At 48.8% G+C, this 22,031-nt stretch overlaps 1 protein-coding gene across 1 annotated transcript in view; it reads right to left on the reverse strand.

Moving 5' to 3' along the window:
• XXYLT1 (xyloside xylosyltransferase 1) overlaps positions 1–22,031 on the reverse strand; it is a 136,749-nt gene that overhangs the window by 68,901 nt on the left and 45,817 nt on the right. Inside the window, exon 2 of the mRNA XM_015562322.1 lies at positions 4,724–4,856. Within this exon, the coding sequence (XP_015417808.1) occupies positions 4,724–4,856 (133 nt within the window). The remainder of the gene's footprint in view (positions 1–4,723; positions 4,857–22,031) is intronic.

Here is a 22,031-nt window from a genome sequence, read left to right on the forward strand (position 1 = left end):
AAAAAAAACCAAACATGATTAGGGAGCAAGTGACTTGTAAAGCATCCCATGGATAATTCATAAAAGGCAGGACTGTGATCCGGCGGCTTCCCGGTACAACCTGAGTGCTATTTCTCCTCCGCACAGCTGCTTCGCTGCTTTATAATTGTTACAGGCTGCACATAAAGAGGGCCCGACAGTTTTCTTTCGTCTTCTAATGCAGTTGTTACTGAAGTTAGCCAGATATTAACAAAAGGAAGGAAGCGAAGGAAGTCAGACATTGTTGAGCCTAATGGGCTGGGGAGCATGAGCCTGTCTGCTTGATGGCCAAAGATTAACACCCCCTCCTGCACTGCTTAAGCACATGCACCATAGAAGTCAAAATGGCACAGGGGGAGGTGCTGGACCACCGAGGCCTGTCTGTCTAGCGTGGGGAAGGAATCATTGGTTAGGGGGTGGACCCATCAGAGGCCTGCCAAAGCTTGGGAAGTTGATTCGTTATTTTCAAAAAATTCCTGGTTCTTCCCAAGCCGAAGATGATAAAAACAAACAAAAAAACAAACAAACAAAAAACACACACAGAAGAACAAAGAAGCAAGCATGTGCTCGCTCTCTCTCTCTCTCTCTCTCTCTCTCTGTCTCGCCCACTGGTAACACAATGGCCACATTCGTTAGCATGTTCTCTGCATAAGCAACCATGTGGTTAGGCCACCTGGGGCCCACAACAGACCACGCAGGCTCCAAAAGACGAAGCTTCAATATGAAACAGAATCTCTGGACATTGCCCTATGTTTCAGCCTTGAAGACAAGACTGGATTTTTTTCTATGGCAGGACAGATGGAGATAGGACACTGGAAACCTAGGAGGGGAGCTCCTTTGATTTTGCATCAGAAATAAATGCCGCCACACCACACCTGCTTCCCTGGAGATCCCGTGGCACAGCCTGCGTTCCACCGACAACACATGCATAAGAAGCCAGTTCAAAATGGCATCCTGGGCTAACACATATTGACAAAGTGCAACTGTCCACTCACAGAGACCATCCTACTAACAGAGAGTTCACCGGACCCTTTTCTCCTCTTGGCCACTCATCCCAATAAAGCACATCACCAGCAAGGACCTGATTGTGTTCTAGTTCCCTGACACAAAGGGAGAGAAAAAGTCAAGAAAGGAAGGGCAATGTTTCACTCAAGATGACCACTGCTTCCCAGTTTTCAGATGAGGAAGGTCCTGGGATATTTGATTCAACACTCTTAACAGTTTTAAGAAAAGGCTCCTCTCTCCTAGCATCCCATGATCCATCATTTTCCAAAGAACACAGTCGGTTTGGTGTTCATTTGATTTAAAAAAAAAAAAAGTAAAGAATGGACAGTAGGCAATACTTCTCCCCCCACCCCCTCCAAGCTCCTGACACTCACAGCACACAATGGAGGGGAAATGGCCATAAACATGACTTAATATGTGCCCTTTTGAAGTGGAGTAACTGTCGGACAAGTGACTATAAAAATAACACCGCGGAGGAGATCCAAATTTAATTCTGCTTAGTGAATTTCCACATCAAAATGAACTCAGTTAATCTGTCCAAGTTTTGCTTTTGTGCTGTTTTGTTTTGTTTGCTTCTAAAATTGCCTTTCTTTTCATAGATGCTAGCAGACTCCACTTATGACAGAAAAGGACTTGCCGGCCTCACACACCATCACATAGGCAGAGCGCATGGCTGTCATACAGCCTCCAGTTTCTCAGGAGTACTCAGGGGGTGGCGAGCACCCGAGCTCCTGCAGAGGTGGGCGGGGCCGGGCAGAGGTTCCCCACAAGCTGTGCTGGCCAAGTCCAAGGGCACAGGTGCTGAGACGCCCGCTCAGAAGGGCCCAGCTCTGTCTGTCCTTGCTTGGGTACTGACCACTTACTCCTTTCTATTCCCCCCTTTTGTTTTGTTTGCTTCTAAAATTGCCTTTCTTTTCATAGATGCTAGCAGACTCCACTTATGACAGAAAAGGACTTGCCGGCCTCACACACCATCACATAGGCAGAGCGCATGGCTGTCATACAGCCTCCAGTTTCTCAGGAGTACTCAGGGGGTGGCGAGCACCCGAGCTCCTGCAGAGGTGGGCGGGGCCGGGCAGAGGTTCCCCACAAGCTGTGCTGGCCAAGTCCAAGCGCACAGGTGCTGAGATGCCCGCTCAGGAGAAGGGCCCAGCTCTGTCTGTCCTTGCTTGGGTACTGACCACTTACTCCTTTCTATTCCCCCCTCTTTCTTCTCCTATTCTCCCCCCCCGCCCCCCCAAAACACACAGCCAGACACCTCCAGAGCAGCAGACAACTTAACACGTGTCTTTCGGGCCACAGAGGAGTCTCCAGTTTTCTTGTGGAAGAGGGCAAAGAGCCATACTCCATCCCCTGCCTGTCCCAGCCAGCACCCAACCATCCTACCCGCAGGACGTTCAATGGCAATTACCAGGGCCAGGGTAGTGCAGATTAGGGCAGGACAGTCATCTGGAGACTTAATTAAGGGCCGTTAGGAACATTCCAGCAGGGGGAGAGGGAAGCGGGAGAGGGAAGCGTGCAAGGAGGTTTCCTTTTGTGTTGAGTGTGTGAGTGTGAGTGTGAGTGTGAATGTGAGTGTGAGTGTGAGCCCTGCAAGCGGGGACTTGTTGGACTCCCCAGCAGTCCTGCAGCAGAGGCCTCACCTCGTTAAAGACGGCAGGTGAGAAAAACTCAATTTCATTTTGGATCTAACATTGTTCAGAGATTGCTTTTGAGAAGGCCAGACAATTAAATCATGTTACTTTTCACAGTTTATAAAACCTAAATCTACAGAAAACATAAATTCTGGCCAATTCAAGTTTAGTGTGATCAGGTTTCCATTTACATTACATGAGAAGATTTCAAAGCAGGGCCTGACGGCATCACTGCTCCAACTGCATTGAATACTCAGCCTGGCTTATTCATTCCAGGGCACTGGCCCCTGTGGACAGTGAGGGGCGCACGAGCAGAACTTCAGGACAGAGCAAAGGCCATGAGGGTGGTGGGGTCGGGAGAGCTGGGATCACAGTCCCCAGAGCTGGGGGCAGAGCCGGGACAACCGCAGAGGACTGGGGACTCCCAGGTCAGCGCTCCTGCCATCACCTCCTTTCTTTATCAGCGGTTCTCAACCTGTGGGTCGAGACCCCTTTGGCGGTCAAACGACCCTTTCACAGGGATCGCCTAAGACCATCCTGCATATCAGATATTTACATTACGATTCGTAACAGTAGCAACATTACAGTTATGAAGTAGCAACGAAAATAATTTTATGGTTGGGTCACAACATGAGGAAGGGCCAGAAGGATGAGAACCACTTCTTTAAATCAAAACCCCAGACTTGTGACTCCAGGCAACTTGTGAGAGGACTCTGTCCAGTAGAACAGGCCAAGGCCCGGGAGTTATCAGCTCCTTCAGAGGCCTGGCAGGAATTTCCTGTTATGTGATCTGGGTCTTGCAAATGGCCATGACCAAGCTGAGGCTGCCCCTTCTTCCCCTCCCCTTAGGAGAAATGACTGCTCTTAGTCACCGGTTGCCTGCAGGGCTCCAAGGACTGGGCCCAGCTCCAAGAATGTCCAAAGGGAGCCAGCATGAGGGTCTGCTCGGAGAACAAAGAGCAGGCCAGCCCAGGGGACAGTGAAATCCCACCTCCAGGCGGCTTGGCTCTGGGTCAGCTGTGGCTCTGCCCAGAGGAGGAACAGTCAGCAACACGGAACCCTCTAGACCCAGGGCCATGGACCTAGTTGTTAACAGAAACCTGGAGGTGCTTCTGGTTTTCCGTCATGTGTTTTTTTCAACTGTAAAAGACATATTACACACAAAAACAGACATGCACACACATGCACAGCCACCAGGCAGGGAACTAAAGGACTGCAGCACTTAAGGCAATCCCCACCCATGTCCCCATCACTCCCCCAGCCCCTTTAGCGGTAACCACCATCTGGCTTTTGGGAATCATTATTTCCTATCATTTTTACTATTTGTGTGTGCATCCCTGAAGATCACAGTTCAGTCTTGTCTATCACTGTACAGTTCACGATAGCTACTTACTGTTTGCTCACTTTGTTTCTAATAGAGTATTCGATTGCATGGATAGACTTCATTTATCCATTCTGCTGTCCGTGGACATTTACATTGTTTTCAGGTTTGGGCGACTACAAACAGTGCTGCATGAGTATTCTTGAACATGTCCCCTGGTCCTCAGGTGCTGGAGTTGCTCTGTAACCACACTTGACAATAAAACACTGCATCGTGCAGAACACACTCTTCACCTCAACTAAGCAATGACAATCTCTGTTCCAAAGCTGTGCTGCCTTTGCCTCCCCACAAGACCCTGGGAAGCCCACCCGCTTATACAGAGGAGCAGCCCCTGTGACTCAGAGGCCAAGAAAGCCGCATCCATCACCAGACTGGCACGTTAAAGCTCGGTCCTAACACCTCCTCTGTAAGACAAAGCCCAAGACTTTAAAATCCTGAGCTTAACCAGAACCAACAACTAAAACGACTGAGCTTTCCAAACTCCCCCCAAAAAACGAGATGGCATCTCCAGCCCGGAGCCTACACACCTGCCCATACTATGACCTGTAAGTAATAACCACAAATGTGTCCCTAAGAGACTGAGTGCAGAAAGACTGCACGCTGATTAATCCCAGTCAGCAGGAGTGGCAGGAGAGGGGGGTGAAGGGTGAGGAGGGGTCCTGGAGGCGCCCCAGCCTCCACGCACCTGTACACCGGCTGCATCTCTCTCGCGATGCCAATGATGGCGCCTGGCAGGAAATTGTCAAACTCCTCGAACAATTCCCGGATGTTGGTCTTGTACTTTAGGTCTAGGTCCAGCTGTATTATCTGCAGGATCTCTGGAGGAAAGAAAAAGACAACAATAAGACACAGACACGCATCCTGGGAGGCTCGGCTATTTATAGAAAATGAGTGGAAGGTGCAGAATGGGGTTCTGGATTATTCTTGCTATCCCTGAAGATGCAAAGTTAGCGCTGGAAACACAGGGCCTTCCTTTGCCAGCAACCCCCTCCGCAAAATCAGAAGTCTCCAGAAACAAAGGTCCCACATCTTTCCTTCCAGTTGTAGACACATTTTATTTTAATCCAGGTGACCATATGCTCCAGGTAAGGCCTACTGTCCTGGTGTAATTGTCAATAGCACACCGTTTCATTCTCAAACGCATCTGACAGTTTATGGACGCCCTACTTAAAACTGAAAGCATACAGGTGTTGCTTTTGGGGGCACAGGTGGTACATGACCCACGGGAGAGAGGGGTAAGAACTGCTACTGTCTTAAGTTCTCATAAGTACATTCTGGAACCCTAAACACATATCAAGTCAGACAAAGCAAGTCGCACAATGACCTGGCACGGAGGAGCTGTTGGCTTCTGCTGCCTCCAGATAACTCAGGAGCGAGTAGGGAGGTGGGGGGTGTTCACCAAGTTCATTCTCGCAGCCTTCACCTGACCAAGCCTGTCTGAGCCCCCACCTATGCTGAGGACCCAGTCCTAAAGGAGAGACATGCGGTCACTAAAATCAGGGAGGGAGCAAGGGAGGGACTCATGCTGACATGAAATGGAAGAGGGACTGGGGAGCTCTGAAGAGGGGATTCTTGGGGTTAAATGATGAAGAGCGATAGTAGTACTTGGTACTAAGGAGAAGGCCTAACTAATGGGAATCAGACCACATGCGCGTAAGGTGCAGCTCTGCTGCTACTGCCGAATTTTGTAACCCTGGGGAGATTATTTTACTTCTCTAAATCTTAGTTGTTTCATTTGTTGAAGTGGGAACAATACAGTGTGCCTGGTGAGGCCGAGATGCCAAGAAGATGGGACAACAGTGGGAAACGTCACCTACACAGGCTGTGGAGGCTACAGGGGCCCAGGGCTTGGAGAGTGGGAGACTTGCAGAGGGAGGCCTGAGGCAGTCTAGGAAAACTTAACATGCTGGCCCTCAATGGGTGGGCAGCATGGAGAGGGGATGCAGCACCACCACCATCCGGGGCATCGGGGCTCCCGCCTGGCTCTTTACCAGCCTTTTGGCATCTGCCCACAGCAGAGGCCCCAGCTGCCTGAGGACAGGCTGCCCCCAGATGCTCTCTGAAGACAGGCACCCCATCTTTGGTGTCTCAGCCTCCGTTCACTCAGTACAAGGCTTAGAATCCCGTAAACACTGAGGAATGTTTGTGGAATTTAAGTGCCATTCTCTAAATTAGTTTATGAAGAAATCACAGCTTACTATTTAAGAAAAACTGATTCATTTGTTCCTCACTCTATTTTCCTTTGTGATGCAGAAACAAAACATGAGTTGACATTCTACATGAGTTTCCTGAAAAAGAAAAAAGTTATAGGAGATGCCCAACTGGTATGGCTCAGTGGTTGAACATCAACCTAGGAACCAGTAGGTTATGGTTCAATTCTCAATCAGGGCACATGCCTAGGTTGTGGGCTCAATACCTAGTGGGGCGGTGGGGGAGAGTGCAGGAGGCAGCCGATCAATGATTCTCTCTCATCACTGATGTTTCTCTCTCCCTCTCCCTCTCCCTTCCTCTCTGAAATCAATAGAAATATATGTGTGTGTGTGTGTGTGTGTGTGTATTTTTTTTTAAAGTTACAGTAGGTAAGAATCCAGCTGCCCAGGTCAGAGGACAGTGAGAGGGCACCAAAGATAGCCGCTCTGGCCCTGTGGGCAGCATATAGAAAAAAAGGCCCCCAGGGCCAATGTGGGCCCTGCTGCCTGCCTGGCTTCACACTGCCCGCCCCATATAGACACATGAGTGAAACACTGCTTTCCTTCCTGCACTAGAAACAATAACAACCTAGAAACCAAGAAAGGTGATGACCCTGCAGCTGCTTGTGGTGACCTTGCCGTCTCCCAGAAAGCTGCCCTGAGCCAGCAGTGAAGACGAGCAATGAATGGGCCATGGGCAGTGTCTCCAGGAGCTTGCTGCTCGCAGGCACAGCCTTGGCAACAGAGGAGAGGAGCCTGATGGCAACCTTGGGGAAGAACAGCATCCCAAGAGAGACTTGTAACCAATGAGAATTGTAACCATCAAGAAGCCATAATGGGCCCAGCCAGCGTGGCTCAGGGGTTGAGCATGGCCCTGTGCACCAGGAGGTCACTGTTCGGTTTCCAGTCTGGGCACATGCCCAGGTTGTCATCTCCATCCCCAGTGTGGGGCGTGTAGGAGGCAGCTGATCAATGATTCTCTCTCATCATTGATGTTTCTATTTCTCTCTCCTTCTCCCATCCTCTCTGACATCAGTAAAAATATATTGAAAAGAGAAAAAGAAGCCACAATGGGAGGCCCCACAGTACACACCCCCTCCAGCCATTTCTCTTCTTTCTTTTGGTGCACCTCCTGTGCCCGAAGCTCCCACACGCAGCTCTTACACTGGATAGAGCAGAGCCTGTCTGAGCCTGGGACAGGGTGGCACCTCGTCCCAAGCAGAGAAACCAAACCTTTGCAGATTCTGTTGGGGAATGGGGGCCGGGAGTGGGCAAAGGGCAGTGACCTGCAGAAGGGGAGGCCTCAGGTTGTTTGGAGGTAATTCTGTGGCCCTGTCACGGATATGAGAGAAGGGTAAACCTCATCTTCTTGGTACAGGGAACACTTCAGTACCATCAGGGAAGGCCAGAGAGAAGCACCCTTCCTTTGAGGGCTTTGAAGTGTCCAGCCTTGCACAGGCAATAGTTCATTTCTCATAACCACCCAACATGTTTAGATGAAGAAAGAGAGGGTTAGGACAGTTAAAAACAATAGCCCAAGGTTCACAACAAATTAAGAGTCGGAGCTGGGATCTGAACCTAGGTCTGCTTGACTTCAACGCCTAGCATGCTCTTTCCACAGACTCTGAGTCCCCTTCTGACCAGAAGGGAGCCCCACGAGGCAGATCTGGCTCCAAGGCTATCCACACAGAGGCCCAGGAGCAGGCCGAGGTGCCAAAGATCTTGACAGACAAGAAGCAGAACAGCGAGCTGGCCAAACGTGGCGTTTAAGGGAAGTCCTCCACATGAAAACGGTAATTTCACTGTAATGAAACTCCCAATGGCCACTCATTCAGTCAGTCAGTCATTCTTCATTGAAAGCCTACACGTGCTATGTGTATGCTCCGGTCTCTCAAGGTCAGCCCACCCTACCTATTCTGCAAGGACCAGCCCGAATGCCTCCTTCCCTGGCCGGCTTGGACAGGCCCTGGTCAGAAGTAGCTGCCTGCCTCCGGTCACTGTCACCTGTGTACCTGTCTCACCGCCCTCGCCAGAGAGGATGCTCCTTGAGGAAGGGAATGTGCTGGAAGGCAGAGCTCAAGGTTCAGGTGTCTCCCGAAGAGACACAGCTCCCTCAACGGCAGCACCCTGGCCGTGTCCCAATAAGCCCCTCCATAAATCGGGGCACTTTCCCTGCTCGTTACGGACTGGCAGGCAGTGAGCCTGGAAAGGTCGTGCAGTCCTAGGACAGGGTCATTTGAGATGCTTTGATACTTTTATAGCTCCTCTTTCAGGAAGGGTCTGCTGAAGGCTGCTCACACCTTTTTCAAGAGGGACTTCACCAAACGAGGTCAACTGATCAGGAAGGAATGCAGCAGCAGCTCCAGCACTAAGTGGCCCCTGCACACCGATGTGAGAAGCCTGACCCAGCTGTCACCTTTCAGGCTGAGGCAGGAGGACACGCCTTCTATTCAGGGAGGCGGACAGCCCCAAGCACAGCCTGCACGGTCGGGCGGGCATCTGTCCAGACTGTTATCCTTTTATGTAATTATGAAATAAGATGCCAAGTTGTGAATGTCACTGCTGAAAAGAGGAAGATGCTTACCAGGAATGCTGAAATTCATTAGATTCTTTTAAAGGGCCCTGTTCCTCTGGCCTCTGGTCCTTCGTGTAGTCATCTCTCTGTGGCAACTACACCTGGGGGTTTTATACATAATGCTGAGAGGCTGTTGTGAGAATGAAACAAGACTGTATATGGAAAGAGCCACCTCGGTAGCCCAGAGAGGATGCTGGGCGGAGGACAGCTGTAATGGCAGCAGAACCACTGAAATTTAAGGAATAAATAAGTGAGATAATTGTCCCCTAGCAAAGAGGAGATGAAATCTATAAAGAATATTTGAGAAAAAGAAGGACTCAAAGGAATAGTCAAGCATCTGAGGCTGGTGGAATGTTCACTATGTCAGAATCCTGCAAGAAGATAACAAAAAGATAGAACAATCTCGGATAACAGATCTGAAAGACAGCCTTATAATAAGAGACCAATATACCCATTGCACAGATGAGGAAACTGAGGACCAAAGAAGAAGAGGGATTTGTCAGGGGTCAGACAGTCAAGCTAAGTAGCAAAATTGATCCCAGAATTCAGGTATTCTGACTCCCCAGTGAATGTTCTTATGCTAATTAGCTCCCCCTTCCACCATCCACTCCCAATATGGACCCTAAACTCCTTGAGGGCAAAAAACATTGTGTAATGGCCCGAATGGTCACACATAAGACTTGCTAGGCACCCAACACTAGCTCATGAAGGACCTGCATACCGTCCCATAGAAATGTAAACCTGAAGATTATTAAGTAGCAGCCAAAGAAAAGAAGACACCACCATGATCCACTTTATAGCCAGTTTTAGGAAATGAGAAAACTGCTCTCCATATTCTCATATAACATCAGGATGGAATATTAGAAACCAAACCAAATGTTTACATTCCTCTAGGAACACACCTTACGCTGTGCTAAATTCAAAGGGAGACAGGAAACTGACTGAACATTCCAGGAGCCACTCCTGGAGACAAAAGCTCAGGGCCTGGTGTGAGAGCCACAGCAACCAGGAGTGCACTGTCCACTCCACTGCCCCGCCAGCCTCTGTTCTAGTTAGACCTGTCCATTCCTGGGAATGTGTTTGCTGCTACGGCCAATTAGTTGGGTGAGGGTCCTTCCAACCAGCCCCTCACAAATCCTCTCATGCATGTGTTTAAATCACAAAAACTGAAGTATTTGTGTGCACCTGTGGCATTTTCTCAGGTAGAAGGACGCCTGCCACATAGTGCTATGTGGGTACCTGGTGTTTGAGGGAAACACTTGTGCTGGGCAACCTCCTTGGATGAGCTCATCTGCCTGATGCTGGCTGACCAGGCCTCTTGGTAGATGATGGAACCTACAAGAGCTTCCATCATTCCCACCTCATACGTCAGTAGTTGGAGCTTTAAAAAAAAAAATTATTGATTGATCTGAGAGAGAGAGAGGATAGATTTGTTGCTCCACCTATTTATGCATTCATTGGTTGATTCCTGTATGTGCCCTCACTAGAGATCGTACCTGGAACCTTGGTGTATCAGGACGACGCTCCAACCAACCGAGCTATCCAGCCAGGGCTAGTTGGCGTTTTAAACACTGGCTTCCATGGAGAACGAGTGTTTGCAACAGATCAGGCAGGCTAAGTTGAGCTATTTCAGGAAATGGAAGAATTGCTGCCTCCAGGGTCCAGAAAGTGGTTCAGGGGTCCTTGCTGAAACCCCCGACCACAGCGCTGATGAATGTTGACAAGATAGGAGCCATTAAAAATATGTCAACTCAAAGTGGGAAAAGATGCCAAGGACCTAGGTGGGCTAGGTCTGGTTTGAGACATAGCTCTGTTTGAACTTCAACTCTAGGGGGTCAAGTCCAGAGTGTGGTACCATCTTCACAAGGGAACATGTCTGCTCACCTCGTCCTCTCTCACTCCAGTTTCAGGCTAATGAAATCGCACCACTTAGTTCTAACAAGTTGGAAAAGAAAAGACAAGATTGAAAGTGCTGGCTGAAGATGCAGCTTTCAGGACCTCCGCGTGCCCATTGCCATCTCACCACCCTGGCCCTGGACAGCACTGAGGAGGCTCCTGAGTGCCCAGGGGACTGTTCTCAGAGTTCAGGAGGCCCATGCCTGCTGCCGGCATCTGAGGCCCTGAACGGGGCCTTGGTCTCGATTTCTCTGCACAAGTGACTGCACAAGGCAGCATTCATGCCCTGAGAACCAGCTGGGAAGCTCCCAGCTCGACATTCCCCGGTGGAAACAGGCTTGGGACAGCTCATCATCAGCCTCCAATTAAGCCAGCCACAAGGCATGTCATCTGACCAAGGATGGAATTACAACCCTGAGTGAGTAATTAATGATACCCGAAAACAAACAAAAGGGGGAAAAGCTTCCTTTCCTCTGCCCCCCCTTCTCCTATCCCCAGAAACAATTCCTGGTAGGCAACTGTTAACAAACACAAAACAGCATGCAACAAAACAGGTTGGGAAATTAGGGAAAGCCATGCTTCGTTGAGCACGGGGCCCACCATCCTGGGCAGCACACAGGCCTTCTCTGAAGGGCAGATCAATCATGCTTCTCTCCCTTTCTGTTTTGAAAGAGCTTCCAAGCTTCCTGGAGATAAATATTTATAAACATCAGAGGGTTTTCATCTCAGAACATCAGCGCAAGCTTTCCACTAACCAGGAGAGGGCTCGGGGAGAAGGGGAAATCATGACAACCCCGAGCTCAGTGGGCGTCACGAGGCTCAGGAGCCGGAAGCAGCTGGTGGTGGTGGTGGGGGGAGCTCCACAGCTCATTGTCCACTTGGAAATACCGCAGCAATTTGCCACCTGCTTCATCCTACTTTGGAGCTCATTAATTGCTGGTCAGCAGCACCTCTGGCCTGCAGCAGCCAGAGAGGGCAAATGAGAAGGGGTGGAGACTCCCTCTAACATAGTGGTTCTCAACCTTCTGGCCCTTTAAATACAGTTCCTCATGTTGTGACCCAACCATAAAATTATTTTTGTTGCTACTTCATAACTGTCATGTTGCTACTGTTATGAATCGTAATGTAAATATCTGATATGCAGGATGGTCTTAGGCGACCCCTGTGAAAGGGTCGTTCGACTGCCAAAGGGGTCACAACCCACAGGTTGAGAACCGCTGCTCTAACAGCAAGAGGCTCATGACCCCCAAGGAGCTGTTTTGAGGCCACAGGACAGGCACAGTCCTGATGTCCCACACCAGCCACCACCGACCAGCTTCTCCCACTGGAGGGTCTCAGGCCACGATGGAGAGCCTGCCACTGCAAGGCACAGACCCAAGCTGTGTCCCTTGGGGGGTCCGCAGGTAACATTGGCTGTGATGGTTCTACATCAACAGGGAACTGGGGTCACTTCCCAGCTGGGCCTTTCCCTGTCCCTCAAAACCCCCCTCCGTTCCCCTTGCTGTGTCAGGCCCAGCTGCAGGACAGCTGGCTAACGATGGAAATAGCTGCTCTGAAGGAACAGGGTGGATCATGCCAAGGGGCTAAGGCCTTGGGCACAGATTCCTGGAGCTCCTCCAGCCTGGTCCATCCATCCATTACTGCAGGGAGGGTGCCTGTGGGCCAGGCCCATACCGGTGGGGCGGGGGAGGTGCCTGTGCTGACTCAGCTCGTGACCCTCCACTACACTCTGCCAGATGGGGTTTAGTCCCTCCTGTTTTCAAACCTGAGTTTTGGCAGCTTCTCTACAACAGCCTTGCACGGAAGCGGCAGAGTTGAGAGTAAGCACAGATTTGCCTGGCTCGATAGTCTGATCCGCTATCTTTAAAACAAGAAATGCTGCCGCCTCGAGGGTGAAAATATCAGACAGCTCCAGAGTGTCTGGTGCAGTAATGGGACTTCCCCACGGCCCCCACCCCCTCCCTCAAGACCTTCCTCCCACGGAGCTTGAAGACTACTGGAGTTCCCTTTCACTGAGCAGAGCCCACTGGAGAAACTTCAGGGGAAAGGAATTAGATGCCACAAACGTAAGATGAAAGGAAGTTTTTAATAATAGCCAATGTGAATAAGTATATTCATTTAATCATCCAAATGTCCTAAGATTGGTATTATTTTTGCCTGACCAAAGAGGACATGAAGAATTTAAGTGTGGTAATCAAGCTCACATGGCTGGTAACGGGCAGGGATGCAATTCACACTCAGATGTGGTGGGCTCTGAAGTGCTTGCCCTCCCTCCCTCCCCACGCTGCCCTGGCTTCCGGGCCCCTGGACAGCCAGGATACGGACCACGCTCGGTTCTGTGGGCGCTGCTCAGGCAGGAAGTCCCAGACTGTCCCCTGTGCTAATCTATGTTTTCCACATTAGCAGCCTGCCCCCAGCTCTGAGGGAGGAGGTGAAGGGAGGAAATGGAGTTCATAACAGTGATTTATACAACCTGTTAGCAGCTCTGGTAAAAGGCTTTTGGGCCAAGAGGTGGAAATTAATGACCACAGTCAGTTTATGTATTAGCTATACAACAAATTCTTTCTCCTAGCCCTGCTCGCTCCCTCTCAAAATTAAGCCTGGAAAACAATGTTCGCTATGGCTCAGCCACATTTTTTTTTTTTATACCTATGAGCTCCTGTTTTGTGGACAAATTATTATGAAAAGATGCAGTTTTGCTTCAGCAACAGTATAACACGAGTCTCCTCCCTCACCCTTAGCACCTTCTGTGACTGGGTATTAATCATATAATTTAGGACAGGGCAGAATTTATTTCCAACGCGGCTGAAAAACTTCAGGGACACATATAATGACAGATGCAACACCTGGCCTCAATTTTCCTCTTGCTTCTATTGCCAATGTGAAATTATAGTTCATGGACTTCTTTATGAAGCCCAATGTGCAGGGGAAATTGAATTTTAGACTTGGAGAGCAGAATCCCCCTTTCTCTCATTTCTATGGTATAGATGTCTGTGGTCCCTGCTGGCCTGTCCACAGTTTGTAGCTCCCTGGTGTCCGCTATAAACTTTATTTCTTGTCCCCAAAAGTCTAAGCTCTCCTTCCTGTTTGGGGCAGGACCGCATTCTGACTTTGTTCACCAACAGAGACTGAGGCCTGGTCTTGACTCTCAGCGCAGGCTTTTTTCACAGACCCCTGGCAAGGGCAGGCACTTTTTAGAAATAGTGAGTTGGCTACCACAGGTCTGCCTGAATGCTCACAGCGCAACTCTGCAGGTCCCGCATTCCGAGGTTCTTTATTGTAACTGCGGGGACTCCTGTTCTCATCTCCTCTGCCCGCTCTCTGCACTCAGGCTACAGGGCTCCTTCAGCCTCCTCTCCAGCTTAGAGTAGAAGGCCCTGCAGCTAAGAGATGCTTACCCAAGAAAGCTAAGTGGGACCAGACACAGCCCCGACTTCCCCCTGGGACCATGAAGGAGTTGAGGAAGAGCAGGCTCGCATCACCCCTTGGGCCAAGAAATCTACATAAAGGCAACGTTAAAGGGAAAACAACAACAACCAGTTTCTCCACTTTAGGAGCCCAGAAATACCCTTCTGAGATTTATATGTAAAGAACTACCTATCCTCTTCCCTTCTGTAGCAGGAGAAAAAAAGATATATGGTTTGCATCTTTTCAGGAGCAACATCTGCTCCCCTGTGACAGTCTGCAAAGGGGCTTGCCAACAGTCAAATGGCCCCACAGGTTTCCTGTCTCCTGAGCCAAGCCTCCTGCCAAAAGGTCATGTACTTTTACTGATTTTTATGCTACACTGTTTTTAAAAAAAAAGTGAGCTGTCTATCTACAAAATGATAAGGTTCCTATATGCCAGGTACTGGCCTAGGTATTTTTATGTATTTCATCTGATTTAAACTTTACAAGTAGGGCTTTACTGTTCCCATTTTATAGTTTTCTCCTATCAAAAATGCAGTCTATGTTTCATTGCTTTCATCCCGGTTTACCAAGGTTAAGAGGATCCCCTCCTGCCCTGGCCAGTGTGGCTCAGTTGGTTGGGGTGTCGTCTGTACACCGAAAGGCTGTGGGTTCAACTCCTGGTCAAGGGCTTATACCCAGTTGAGGGTTTGATTCCTGGTTGGGGTACAATACAGGAAGGCAACTGATCAATGTTTCTCTCACATCAATGTTTCTCTCTCTCTCCCACTCTAAAAATCAATAATCATGTCCTCAGATAAGGATTTAAAAAAGAAGCCCTTCCTAATAAGGACTCTTACTAGAGTCCTACCTACTGTGACTCTAATAAGAATTACCCAAGGGTACAGAGAAGTGAAAAGTCTGGCCCATGAGCTGGGAGTCCAGACTCCAATTTTCATTTAAAACACACTTGCCTTCCTATGGAGCAGACGTCCCCAAGAAACCCTCTTTAAAATGTGTGCCCATCACAGACCCTACAATCGAAAAGATTCTGTTTACCAAACTGTACTTGTTAAGCACTAATCAATTCACTCCACTGTTTCAATTAAATTTTTATTTCATGTCATTAATTTTGTTTCTTTTTTAATTAAATAAAATTTAAGTTATTTGTTTTAATTTTTTAATTAGAGGCATGACATATGATGCCAAATTGACATAACTGCAGATGAAAGCTAAAAAAAAAATGACTTAACCTCTAAATATTTCAATGTGTACTTCCTAAGAAACAAGGGCACTCTCATAATAACAGTACAACCATCAAAGCCAGGAAGTTAACATTAATACATTATTACCATTTAATCTACAGGCCCATTCAAAATTTGTGACTTTTCCAAAAATGAAAACAAAATTTCTGGTCTAGGATGCCACGTCATCTCTCTTCTATCTGAAATAGCTCCTCAGTCTGTGTCTTCTGTGACCTAAGATAATTTGAGGCCAATTATTTAGTAAAATCTCCCTCAATCTGGGTTGGCCTAACGTTTCCTCATGCTTAGGTGCAGGGCATGCACCGTGCTCAAGAACAGCACAGAGGTGATGCTGAGTTCTTCTCATTCTGCCCTATCAGGAGGCACAGCATGTCCATTTGTCCCGTTATTGAGGATGTTAATTTCGCTCACTGTAAAGTTACTACTTTTTTTCTTTATAATAATAGCATTATGTGGGGAACATTTTGCAACTGAACAAATTTTCCTGAACAAATTTTTACCTGCTGGTTCAGCATTCACTGATTCTTCTTATCTGAATAAATTGTTACTATAATGGTTGTCACCAAATGGTGACTTTCTAATGCCTCCATTTCTTCTACATTCCCTCGTTGGCATTCCACTGTGAAGGAGAACTTTCTGTCAGCCCCTTTACGGTGGGCGCACCGAGCAAATTCCCCGACTGGAAGGCTCGGTGCTGGTGCTGCAGGGGAAGTGGACAGGAAGGAGTGTCAGAATTGCCATCGTTGCAGCTTTTGGCCCATCATCCGAGCAACGGCCGTCTTAATACATCTTCAGCAGCACCAGGCTAGAGGGTTCACAGCAGTTAATAACTTGCCTAAGGTTATTAGGCAGGAACGCCCATCAAGTTCTCTTGCCTCAACATGCTCCCTTAAAATGAGTTGACTTTGAACTTAGCCCACACCCTTGCCAGTTATCTGTTGCTGTGTAACAGCCCTCTGCCCCCCAAAACTCAGTTTAAAATAGTTTATGATGAACCCTCATGGCTCTGTGGGTCAACTAGGCGTAGCTGGGCGGTCCTCACACGGGGTCTCACATGTGGACACTGGAACATGGCAGCTGAGGCCGCAGTCACCTAGAGGCTCACATTACATATACTGCTAGCAGGTGGCACTGGCTGTAGGCAGAGCTCAGCGGGGCCGTCACCCAGAGCACGTCCATGTGGGCTCTCCCCGGGGTTCTGGCTTCCCCTCGCCTGGCAGCGGGATTCCACAGGGGCACGAGCCAAGAACAAGTGTTCTAGGAGACCCAGGCTGAAACCACAGGCTCCTGGTGACTGAGCCTCGGAAGTCATGCTGCATCACTTCCACTTCGTCCTACTGGTCGAAAACAAGTTTCAGAGCCAACCCACGTTCAAGGAGAGGGGCTACACAAAGGTGTGCACACTGGGACGCATGGCTCATTCAGACGTCATCTCTGACCACCAGCTCCACCCCATAATGCATTATGCATTATTTTAAATTTCTTCCTTGTACTACTCTGAATTTTCTATAATATATGTATTCTTTTGTAATCACAGAATATTTAACAACATATAATAAACGATTATTAGTATGTCAAATACATGTTAATGTGTTATGTATTTATGTGTATAGTATATATATATATATACATATATATAAAACAAATGAGACTATAAGAAAATGTGCATTTTTAAATTTTTTCATCTTTCAAAATGGATATGTATTGCTTTTACATTAAAAACATTTTTAAAGGGACTAATAATTACCACATAGAAAATATCCATTTTCTGGCAATGTATATCAGATTGTTGTTGTTGTTGTTGTTAATCCTCACCTGAGGATATTTTTTCCATTGATTTTTAGAGAAAGTGGAGGCAGAGGGAGAGACAGAGAGAGAGAGAAACATCCATGTGAGAGACACGTCCATTGGTTGTCTCCTTTTCATGCCCCAACCAGGGCAACCAGGGCTGAGACTGCAACCGAGGTACATGCCCTTGACTGGAATTGAACCCGTGGTCAGGCTGATGCTCTATCCACTGAGCCAAATCAGCTCAGACTATATATCGGATGTAAGGCAATTTGTTATGACCTCAAGTTTCTTTAGAATTCCTTCACAGAGTGGCCAGACTTATCCATTTGTATCATCTTTTTCCTACGGCAAGTCCATCTAGAAACATCTACTTTCCTCCTACTTCACTACCAGGTAGTTTTCTGGGCTTCCAGGTGCATTTTTTAAAGAAAAGCAAACAGTAAGCTAGGAGTTAGTCTCCTCTGGTTTCTCTTTCCTGTCTTTTATCCCATTGTATCTGTGCTATCTTTTCCCCATCTCTTCTTGCCAAGTACACTGGGGAAACGAAAGGCAATGGCAGCCTTTGGTTATAGGAGCAGCTTAGAAGAAGCCTCAAGTCTGCTGGGATGAGTCAGCAGAGAAACTGAGGCCAATTTGCATTCTCAGAGCTCCAGGCCTAGAGGAATTTAAAAAAAAAAAAAAAAGAGCATCTTCAAGAGACATATGTTCAATCAACACTCTGGCGAGGGAGGCAGCCTGCGACAGAGCACCCCTCCTCCCAGGTAAGAGACTGCAAACCTCACATGGACACGCCAGTTAGAGCCAATAAAGCCACCACTGCCCCAGAACAGAGACCATCTAAACCCAACACAAAGAACAGCTGGGGCCTCGCTCCGAGTCACACCCACTACAGGGCACTGGTGAGCCTGGACTGGAGTTGAGTATAAGAGAATGGGGAACCTGGGAAGGAGACAGCAAAACTGGGGACTGACTTTTCCCGGCGGTCCCCACTTCCCAAAGGAGGGCAGCGTCTGACCAGCTAGGCCCCAGGGTCTGTTGCCAGAATCCACGCCCGTCAGTGGCTCAGGAAGCTCGGGGAGGCCGATTTGTTGAGTCATTCAGTGCTATTTTTATCTATTTTCCAAACCATAAAGCCACACTTTACATTTCATTGTTTACGGTGGATTAAGATTTTTGACGTGGCCTTTCTTGTGGTTTAATTTCCTGTGTGCCTGTACAAAGGAGAACCTTTAGCATTAAGCAAATAACACTTGAACCTTGGGCAGGATGGTGTCCAGATCATTGGCGTCTTGACTGGTCTCTAAACCTGGGCTGCTCGGATTAAGCCTAGAGGCCTGCCCCTTCTCTCCTCTACCCACAGGTCAGAGTTTATGGTCTGGCTCTTGGGTTGCTAAGTCAGGGCAAATTGGCTTTATGAATATTTCAGTCCAATACTAGCAAGTGAAGCTGCTGTGTATCTCACATAACAGTTAAGTCTGACATTAGAATCATGAGTGATGAACATCCAGGTACAGAGAGTAGTGACGGCCAGTGATGGACGAGTGGAATAGTCTTAAAACTATTCCCAACTGATTTCAATTATAAAATCATGATTATGTGGTCACAGAAGTAACAAACACATACCAGAAGAAAAAAGAAAGCTCCTTTTCTGTGGAAGCCAGGACGAGCATTGTTTCCTTCTTAAAACCCTTTCAACTCTCCTCAGGTCTGAAGTAGAGTCATAATGCTTGGTAACTTTAATATTAAACAGCGCCTCCAGAGGTCAGGGTCTTCCTGCTGCCAAAACCCTTCTAAGAAAATAAAATTACCTTCCAGTGCAGGCAGAGCTCCGCTTTTCTGTTCAAAGAAGAGCCCTTTTCCTTTTTAAAAGGAGAATCTGGCACTGCACCAAATTTTCCTTCGGCATCTAATGAGAGGCCTGAGATGCTGTAATAAACACGAAACTCGATGTTGCTAGAAGTAGGCTGCTCAGGAGGAAAAACACTTCCCCAGGAAGCTGGTAGCGGGCACTGCCCAGTGGGAGCCCCTCTCCCAGTCCAGGGACAGGCCCTCTGAGCGCTCATCCCACCAGCAGCACACACGGCCGGTGACAGACCACACAGTTCCAAGGCACTAGAATCTTTCCCCTTCGTGACAAACAACTTGGCATTCTTTCAAGCATTTGACAAGTATCCATTACCCCACTACTGTGTGCCAGGCAATGTTCTCCCCACTACAGAAAAGCAAGGAAGAGGCAGGCAGGGGCCCTCCTTTCATGTGACTCACAGTCTGGACAGATGACTTCGGACGGCGGTAAGGGCTATGGAGAAAAGAAAACAGTGATGGGACACAACGTGGTGTTGTACGGGGCTATTGAAGTTGGGAGGACAGGGAAGGCCTGTGGCACAACTAACATTTGAGCTGAGACCTGAGTTCAAAGATCTGGGAAAAGAGAGGGCAAAGGGAGCCACTAGTGAAAAATCAGGGAACGCCTTCAGCACATTAGAGTAAAAAGGGAGCGAGAGGTATGAAAGTGGTGGCTAGAGACCTGGGGGGCACCAGACCCACTGAGGGGCTTCCACCAGGTAGAGGAGCCGCCTGACAGGGCACCCTCTCTGCTCTGCAGACGTGGCCCCTCTCTGTGCCTCTATCCCTGGCGAGGGGTCCTGGTACCTAATTTGATGTGCCTCTTGGCACTCTGGCTCTCTGGGCTGCTGCCAGTGGTTCTTGGGGATACAACTGAGTTCCCCTCACCACGCCCCCCCCCATTTAGGGAGCCACTTCTCTCCATCACCTAACTTTTATGAGCTGGGATCCAAAGACAGAGGACGCAGCCACTATTCCTCAAGGAAGATAATGCAAGGAAGGCTTAGGGACATATGCACTCTCTCCTTCCCCAAATTCTCCTCGCCCCCCGCCTCCCCCCAATCATCACAGTCTGGTTCTGGCCCTGGCCTCGGTTCTCCTTGGTGCTATCACCAGAGCCATTCCTTTCCTCTCACCAAGCGGGCTGGAAAAGGCTGCCCATTCAGGCAAACCATGGCATAATGAGGGTGGAAAAATAACACAGGCTGTCCCCTACCCACCCACATGTTAGTGTCCTGGAGAAATCAGGTTAAGTGATCCTCAAGAGCAGAAATAACAGAAAAGCTGCCATAAAAGGACAATACGCAGCCTAACAGCCAACTGTAACAGAGGCGTGTGTGTGTGTGTGTGTGTGTGTGTGTGTGTATAATTCATTCAATTATTAGTTGAATAAACATATAATATTTGGCACTCTGACGAGTACAAGCAAAACAAGGTCCCTGCCCTCACACTGTACACTAGTGACGGGATTCAATAATGACAGCAACCACAACCCAAAAACCCTGGGACCAGTGTCCAGGAGGGGCGAGGGCAGAGCTGCGGGCTTTGGAAAAGAGATGGTATTCAGCTGGGCCTTATCTTATTCAGCTCAGGCTGCCCTAACAAAATACCACAGTGGGTGGCTTAAGCCACAGACACTGATTTTCTCACAGTTCACAGACTCCACGATCAAAGTGCTGGCCAAATCGGCTTCTGATAAGAACTCTCTTCCTGGCCTGTAAGTAGCAACCTTCTCACTTTTCCTCATGGGCCCTTTGTTTTCTTCTTTTTTCCTTTTTCTTTTATTGTTGGCCATATTACAGATGCCTTCGATTTTCTCCCGTTTTGCCCCCCTCCACCCAACCCCCGCCTTCCCTATGCTGTTGTCTGTGTCCATGGGTTATGCATGTATGCATATATGTTCGTAGGTTAATCTCTTCCTGTCCCTTTAGTTTCTCTCGCTCAGAGAGACTGTGCTCTTCTGTAGCTCCCTCTCTGATAAGGACATCAATCCCACGGAACCAGGACCCCACCCTGATGACCTCATTTAACCCTGACCACCTCCCAAAGGCCCATGCCCAAACACCATCACGTTGGAAGTTGGGCTTCAACATATGAATTTGCTGGGGCAACTGGGAGATAATTCAATCCATAACAGCCCTTGAAGGAGATATGACCCAGTCTTTCTGTGTGGGAAATGGAATTACTGAAGGAGAGCCCAGCAAAAAAGGAGGGACTGGGAGCCTGGAAGATGTGTCAGGAGAGCAGAAAGCAAGCTGGTTTGGAGGAAAGGCCATGTGAGCGGCATGAAGGAGACGAGGCTGGAAGGGAGTCTGGGACAGTTTGTGGAGGATTCCAGTGCTGTGAACTGGCAGGAAGCCAAGGATGTTACTGATCAGAAGATGACAGGATTGGGCTTGCACAGGTCAAAGGTCTCCCAGGTGCAGTGTGGACGGCAGACTGAAGAGGGAGGCGCTCAGGGGCTGCTGCCATTGCCAGGAGAGGATGAGGCCCTGAATCAAAGCCTGATTCCGAGGGGTGAGATGCTACAGGCAGATGAGCTCGAGTTTTTCTGGGACTGCTGCCTGGAGCCCACCCTGGGTGGGGAGATCAAAGCCAAGGTCCCTGTACCAGGGCTGCCTCACCCACACTCCTCTCTGAGACCAAGAATCTGCCGAGTCCCCTGGACAAAAACACTGCCCAGTGAAGAGGCCCTGCCATGCCATGGCACAGTGTGGCACTGCCAGCGAGACGGTGGGCCACACGGAGCCACTTGAGGCCACAAAGGGAGTGTTCACAGGTAAATACTGGGGGCTCCCTCCAGCTAGGCTGAAGTCAACTGCTTCTCGTCTGACCAACCTCCCCATGCCTGGCCTTGCTCCCACTGACATGGGATGGGGGAAAAGCAAAAAGAACAGGACCGATGTTTACCAAACCATCACCGGCCCCGCCCTCCGTAGGGCCCTAAAGAAAGGCAGCTCCCGTCCCCATTTGAACAGAAAGGCAGGAAGGGCATCCAGAGATTCCAGGGATCTAAGCACATCCCTGTGACTTAGCAGGTGGCAT

This window comes from Myotis davidii, unplaced genomic scaffold (genome assembly GCF_000327345.1).
Source record: "Myotis davidii unplaced genomic scaffold, ASM32734v1 scaffold571, whole genome shotgun sequence".
NCBI lineage: Eukaryota > Metazoa > Chordata > Mammalia > Chiroptera > Vespertilionidae > Myotis > Myotis davidii.